This window comes from Orycteropus afer, unplaced genomic scaffold (genome assembly GCF_000298275.1).
Source record: "Orycteropus afer afer isolate SDZICR_OR568_19922 unplaced genomic scaffold, OryAfe1.0 scaffold00083, whole genome shotgun sequence".
Classification (NCBI taxonomy): domain Eukaryota; kingdom Metazoa; phylum Chordata; class Mammalia; order Tubulidentata; family Orycteropodidae; genus Orycteropus; species Orycteropus afer.
The window spans coordinates 2,709,690-2,716,575 of record NW_006921670.1 but is presented as its reverse complement, the minus strand read 5'-3'; the positions used below and the strand labels follow the sequence as shown (position 1 = coordinate 2,716,575).

Here is a 6,886-nt window from a genome sequence, read left to right as displayed (position 1 = left end):
TACCCTGGTAACCCCCACTAGCACCACTCCAGCCCCCTCCTCTGCACGCCCCCACCCAGGGCATCTACCTGCCACTGAACTCACCTGCCTCCAGGGCGGGTAGTTGTCCTGATAGTCTCTGGCAGACAGAGCCAAGGGGGTGTTGGCATGTGGGTGTTTCTGGATTCTCTCCCATTTGTGTGTGGTGTCTCCGTCTAGGAATGGCACATCTCGGGGAGCACAGTTGTCTGATGACACAGGCTACTCACCTCCCTGCTGTTCCCCTTCCCCCCACCAGGCCGAACAGCGTATCCTGTCCCAAGTACACTCTCTGGAGCGGCGCCTAGAAGCTCTTGCTGCCGAATTTTCCTCCAACTGGCAGAAGGAGGCCATGCGGCTGGAGCGCCTGGAGCTGCGGCAGGGGGCCACCGGAGAGGGCGGTGGCCGGGGGGGCAGCCTGAGCCACGAGGACACCCTAGTGCTCCTGGAAGGGATCGTGAGCCGCCGTGAGGCTGCCCTGAGGGAGGACTTCCGCAAGGACATGGCTGCCCGGATCCAGGTTGAGTAGCCTGCAGGCGGGGCCTGAGTGTCCTACATGGATGCCTCCTGTGGGAACACGTGACTGTCGGCATGGGGGGGGGGGTGGGAGGCCCAGGACCCTGCACCCCAATGTGAGAGCTAGCACTGTACCCCCAGGGCTCAGACAGCTCTGCCACTTGGCCATCACTCAGCCCTTCTGAACCTCAGAGAAATGAAGACTCTGATACCTTACACCGACACTAATGAGGATTAAAAAACAAAAAAAAAACAAACTCACTACCGTCGAGTTGTTCCAACTCATAGCAGCCCCACCTTGGGTTTCCAAGGCTGTATCTCTGTGGAAGTAGATTGTCCAGTCTTCCTTCCAAGGAGTGGCTGGTGGGTTTGAACCACCAGCCTTCTGGTTAGCAGTCAAATGGTGAGGATATGAGATTATAAATAAGGTGCCAGGCGATGCCTGATACCACAGAGGTGTGCACTAAAGACCTGCTGTAGTATAAAAAGGTCAAGCTTTGGCTCAGACAGACCTGGGTTCACACATTACACAGACCTCCAAGCATGAGTCTATAATCCAGTCTCTCTGCTCCGTGTTTGGCAGGAAGAGCTGGCCAGCCTGAGAGCAGAACACCAACAAGACTCCGAAGACCTCTTCAAGAAGATTGTCCAGGCTTCCCAGGTCAGGCGGGTGTGGAGGCATCTACCCAGGGCCCCACAGTGGGGTTCTGACCCAATTCAACATCTGTTCTTGGACCTTTGGCCCTTCCAAAGTGTCTGCTTAGAAGTAGAATGGGAGAGGGGTAACTGACTTCTCTGAACCGAACTCACCTCAATGGGAACACTCTCCAGGGACTCACTGGGAGGGTTTGAGGACAAGGAGGGCTGCTTTCAGAAGGCCTGTTGTGCTGGGCATACACGTGCTGAATGAATGAGTGGATGGATGAAGGCCAAGTGCATACTTGATCAGGAGACTGTGTAAAGTTTGCTGCGGGAGTTAGGGAACACTGGGGCAGGGCTGTGATTAAGCAAAGACAGCAGCATAGAGCCTACTCCAGGAGGCCAATTCCACTGAGCTTGCAATTTCTTGTGTTTGTCCCCGCTTCCTGCTTACAGGAGTCTGAGGCTCGTCTCCAGCAACTGAAGTCGGAGTGGCAAAGGTAACGGCCCACTGTCTGGTCTGCTTCTTCCCCTTCCCCACACTCCCTCCCTGGACAGGACTGGGGCGCAGGGTCTCAGAGCAGAGCAGAGCTCTCAAGACAGCAGTGGTGCAAACCTGGCTCCGGTTTGCTTAGAGCCTGTCTGTGAGCGGAAATTAGCGGGTGCCCGGTGGCTGATGGTGGGGGTGGGCACAGCAGTAAGGCTGGGACACACCGTCTTCCCTGTCCAGCCTGCAGGCTGCACTTCCATGCCCTGGTCATCTGTGACTACCCAGGAGGTTTGAGGTTGAGGCTGAGTAAGGGGCTCTAGGCTGAGTAAGGGGCTCTGGGCTTAGAGAGGAGACGGCCTCAAAATTAGCTCCTTGGGATAAGCAAGCCAATGCATAGGCCCTTTGGCTACGTTCTGGGGCCAGAAGCTCCAAGAGTTGGCCTGGACACGCTCAACTGCAATTTAAATTATCCATGCCTACAAGTCTTGTTTTCATCAGCGTGGCCTTTCCCCTCAAAAAAGTCCAAGGCGTACTCTTCTCTCCCTGGCACTAGGATGACCCAGGAATCCTTCCAGGAGAGCTCCATGAAGGAGCTGGGGCGGCTGGAGGGCCAGCTGGCAGACGTGCAGCAGCAGTTGGCAGCCCTGGCCCAGAAGCAGGGCTCTGTGGAGGACCGTGTGGGCCTGCTGCCCCAGCAGCTCCAGGCTGTGCGTGATGACGTGAGTTGGAACCACCCATGACACTCACGCAGAGGTGCTAGGTCCATGCTGAACGCCCCCTCCTCCTGGAATCCACACGGCACAGCCTCTTGCCCCATGGCCTCTCACTCCCGTGAGACCACGTCTCTGGACTTGGCACAGTGGGGGCCTGCTTGCACAGGAGTTCTTCCTGTTTTTCCACGGATGCTCTAGGAGGGTGGTTGACAGCTCTTTCCTCTATGTGGCAGCAAACAGGCGTGGGTTGGCCTCCCTGCCTAACCCGTCGCCCTGGCCGAGCCTGTCCCAGCCCGGGCCCACCATCAGTTCCTGCTCTTCCCAGAGCCTCCCTGAGTGAGACCTGCTCTTGGTCCCCAGGTAGAGTCGCAGTTCCCTGCCTGGGTCACTCAGTTCCTTCTCCAAGGCGGGGCGGCCCACCTGGGATTCCTGCAGCGAGAGGAGGTGGAAGCCCGGCTGCAGGAGCTGGAGGGCAGGATCCTCACCCACGTGGCAGAGATGCAGGGCAAGTCTGCAAAGGAGGCTGCGGCCAGCCTGGGGCTGACGCTGCAGAAGGAAGGCGTGACTGGCGTGACGGAGGAGGTGAGGTCACCCTTGTACACACTGCTGGCTCCTTGGAACATTGCAGCTCAGGAGTGACACACAGGGTTCTGATGGCACGGGTGGGTGGGTGTAGGTACGCAAGGTGAGCGCAGTGTATGCCCTGACCCCCAGCCTCATAGGCGACTGCTTGGTGCGAGCCTATGAGGGCTCAGTGCATGGGGCCCTGGGGCGGTGGGGGCCTGGTGGCGTCCGCAATGCTGAGTATCGCTCTCCTTCTGCTACATTTAGCAAGTGCGCCACATTGTCAACCAGGCCCTGAAGCGCTACAGTGAGGACCGCATTGGGATGGTGGACTACGCTCTGGAGTCAGGAGGTGGGGTGTCTTCCTCTCTGCCTCACCCCAGTCCCTGGTCCCGTCAGCCCCCGGCCTGAGCCAGGGCCGTAGAGGTGCTAGGCCAGCCAGCAAGGCTGGAGTCAGAGGAAATCAACGAGCCAGCCTAGCGTTGGCCCCAGGCCTCAGCAGGTCGGGGAGGTGGGGCTGCTCAGAGCACCGTTCCTGCTGGCAAGTGCTGCCGACTGCTCGCTGCTGGGCAGGGCGAGGAGAGCTCTGGGGAGAGGGCTGAGAAGGGCAGCGGCCCCTCCGCTGGCTGCTGTGGCCCCTCACACCCCACCTCCCTTGGCTGGCGAGCTGAGCTGGCTGGCTGGGCTTCCGTGCCTGCTGGTGGCCAAGCCCCAGTGCCCACTTGGCCTGCCCTTCCCATTTTAGGGGCCAGTGTTATCAGCACGCGCTGCTCTGAGACCTACGAGACCAAGACAGCCCTCCTCAGCCTTTTTGGCATCCCCCTGTGGTACCACTCCCAGTCGCCCCGGGTCATTCTCCAGGTAGGTCCCAAACAAGGACCAGCATGGAAGTGGCCGCCCCTCCACCCCCACGGCTGGCTGAGGCCATGCATGCTCTGCAGCAGCTGTCGGAGCTGGACGTGGGCAGGGCTTCTCGTCCCAGAGCCCTCCTGACTGACACGACTCTCCTCCACTCCAGCCAGACGTGCACCCAGGCAACTGCTGGGCCTTCCAGGGCCCCCAGGGCTTTGCCGTTGTACGCCTTTCTGCCCGCATCCGCCCCACTGCCATCACCTTGGAGCATGTGCCCAAATCCCTGTCACCCAACAGCACCATTTCCAGCGCCCCCAGGGACTTTGCCATCTTTGTGAGTACTGGCTGTGTGGAGGCCGGAGGGGCGGTAGGAGGATCCTGGGAGCTCCCGTGTTTCGGATAAAGCGGCTGGGCAGGGGGAGCAGATCCTGGGGGAGATGGAGCCAGAGAACAGTGGAAAGTCTCGGGCTCCTGAGAAGGAAACCGAGGCACAAGAGGGTTAAGTGACTTGTCACAGGCCACACAGCAAACCCCCTCCAGTCCAGCTGAGGCGTGAGGGGGCAGGCGTGGGAGCTTGGGAGGGGATGAAAGAACATCTCGTTGCAAACTGGGGGTCCTCTCCCAGCCCATCTCTGCGTCTCTCCCTTCTAGGTGGCCGGGCCGTGGCTCAGAGCATGTGCCCTGTCTCCTGCCAGCCACCCCTTTGCTCTCTTTTGCAGGGGTTTGACGAAGACCTACAGCAGGAGGGGACACTTCTTGGGAAATTCACCTACGATCAGGACGGGGAACCCATCCAGACGTTTCACTTTCAGGTACAGAATTTTGTCCTGTCAGCAGAGGGGGCATATCCACTTTGTCCTCCACTCAGCACATAGTTTCCAAGTGCTTACTCTGTGGCAGGGCCTTTGCTGGGCATTAGGGGGAGCAGAGAGAGAGCCCCCGCCCTCCCACAACGCAAGGTATGGAACAGGAGACTCTGTGTCAAGCGTGGGGAGCCCCGTGGAGCAGCAGGCCACACAGGCAGAGCCAGGGAAGGCTCTGGAAAAGGAGCCAGAGGCAGGTTTTATGGGAGCACAGTTGGCGTGACCAGGAAGGGTGTTCTAGGAGTAGAGGCCGCATGCCGAGTGTGCCAGGGAGGAGAGAGGCAGCCAGGAGAGTGCAGGCCTCAGCCGGCGAAACCGTGGACATAGAGGGCAGAGCTAGAGACCAGGGGCTGGACGGGGCTTGAGAGAGGAGGGAATCCTGCTGAATTCAGAGCACAGATTCCTTCCAAACATCAACCAGTACCATCAAGCCCTCCGGGAAGATAGCTCTACTTGTTGATAATGTCATGACAAGAACAACTGCTCTGAATTAGTCCTGATATTGGCTGAATGTCTATCTTATTCCTGATTTCACCGTCCATTTCTCTGTGGCCGGTGGGCCAGGCCTGGCATGGGCTCACAAGGTTGGGCCATGTAGGGACGGATGGTGAAGCTCTGGGGCTCCTTGGTCTACAGACTGGAAATTGCTCGAGTGTGAAGGCAGGGGCTTTGAAAGGCCAGTTCTCCTCAGAGGCCCAGGGGGCAGGAGGGAGACAGGAGGGGCGCCCTCTGGGCCCTGGGTGGTGCTTCCACCTCCCACCCTGTCTGTCACTGCGGGTGTAGAGGTATCCATGTGGCTCCTGATGTCTGCCTTCTCTGCCCAGGACCCTAAGATGGCCACATACCAGGTGGTGGAGCTGCGGATCCTGACCAACTGGGGCCACCCTGAGTACACGTGCATCTACCGCTTCAGGGTGCACGGGGAGCCTGCCCACTAGGGCTTCTTGCTCAGGCCTGCTGCCAGCCACTGGGAGGCCAACCTGTGGGCCCGGGCCACCCTTGCAGCACGTGTGTCCCCCTCTCTGGGATGGGCGAGCAGTACCCCATCACTTCCCCACACGCTTGATTAGCACCCTGACTTCCGGGAGCCTGGCCCCGATGCACTTGAGAGAGGACATGCAGGACTCTGTCCCGGGCAGCGGGCACCTTGGGGTGGACGGCGGCCCAGTGATCCCCTTCCACTCTTGGCTGTCCTTATGTCAGCCGGGCTTTTGAGGTTCCTCTCCTGGGAGGGTGTGTGTATATATATGTATGTACCATATCACAGGGATGGGGAATGAGTGAACATGCTTCAGCAAAGGCCGGGAGGAGCCTCCGGCCCAGGGCCTTGGTGGTTGGGCTGGCATCCAGGAGCTGCTGCCAGAGGCGTGGGAACGAAGCAGGTGCCAAAGCTGTGGGTGGGACAAGCCAGGGCCTGGGCAGGTGAGCGGAGCTGCTCACGTGTGTGGCGGGGGCTCGGCACAGTGCAGATGGACTGAGGCCCAGACAGGAAGTGCTGGCATAGGCTGCCAGGCTCTAGCGTGCCTACTGCCCCGACCTAGGGAAGCTTGGCCCAGGCTCCCCGATGGACATCCACCCACTGTATTTGTCCTGGGTATAGGTGGAGCTAGGGGCTCCAGTACTAGAGAGTACTGGGTCCTGCGAACCTTGTCAGGCCAGCTGCCCTGTGTGGCTTTGTGGCAAGGACCAACCTGCAGGATGCCCGTCTGCTGGGGATGTCGTTGGTCTTCTGATGCCGAGACAGGCCCACTCCTGCTAGAGCCTGTCTGTGCCCAGAGCGAGCTTAGCACATTCCCCAGGGCTCAAAAACCGGACCAAATATTTGGGGCCATTAACATCGGGGGTGGAGAAGCCATAGTGGCACGATGGTTAAGCACTTGGCTGCTAACTGAAAGTTCAGTGGTTCGAACCCACCAGCCTGTCTGTGGGAGAAAAGACCTGGTGAACTGCTCCCATGAAAACTGTAGCCTAGGAAACCCCATAGGACGGTTTTACTCTGTCCTCCAAGGTCCCTGGGAGTAGGAATCCACTCAGCCACTCATGAGCATCTGGGGGCAGCTTGAAGGGTATGTAGCAGGGGACTGCTTGGGTTCTTCTGGGGTCTGGTGACAGTGGTGATGTCCAGGCATCATGGCGGCCCCTGCTGTAAGGGGCCCTAACCCTCAGGGTACCCTGAGCTCTTTCCGGCTCTGCTTGGACTTCGTTTCCTTTCTGGCTCATTGACCATGGCG

The 6,886-nt window shown here is 59.4% G+C and overlaps 1 protein-coding gene across 1 annotated transcript in view; it reads left to right on the top strand.

Moving 5' to 3' along the window:
• SUN2 (Sad1 and UNC84 domain containing 2) overlaps nucleotides 1-5,593 on the top strand; it is a 17,329-nt gene extending 11,736 nt beyond the window's left edge. Inside the window, exons 7-16 of the mRNA XM_007941760.2 lie at nucleotides 199-538; nucleotides 1,118-1,195; nucleotides 1,630-1,673; nucleotides 2,217-2,382; nucleotides 2,737-2,958; nucleotides 3,208-3,292; nucleotides 3,686-3,801; nucleotides 3,959-4,126; nucleotides 4,512-4,604; nucleotides 5,480-5,593. Coding sequence (XP_007939951.1) covers nucleotides 199-538; nucleotides 1,118-1,195; nucleotides 1,630-1,673; nucleotides 2,217-2,382; nucleotides 2,737-2,958; nucleotides 3,208-3,292; nucleotides 3,686-3,801; nucleotides 3,959-4,126; nucleotides 4,512-4,604; nucleotides 5,480-5,593 — 1,426 coding nt within the window. The remainder of the gene's footprint in view (nucleotides 1-198; nucleotides 539-1,117; nucleotides 1,196-1,629; nucleotides 1,674-2,216; nucleotides 2,383-2,736; nucleotides 2,959-3,207; nucleotides 3,293-3,685; nucleotides 3,802-3,958; nucleotides 4,127-4,511; nucleotides 4,605-5,479) is intronic.
• The last annotated feature ends 1,293 nt before the right edge of the window (nucleotides 5,594-6,886 follow it).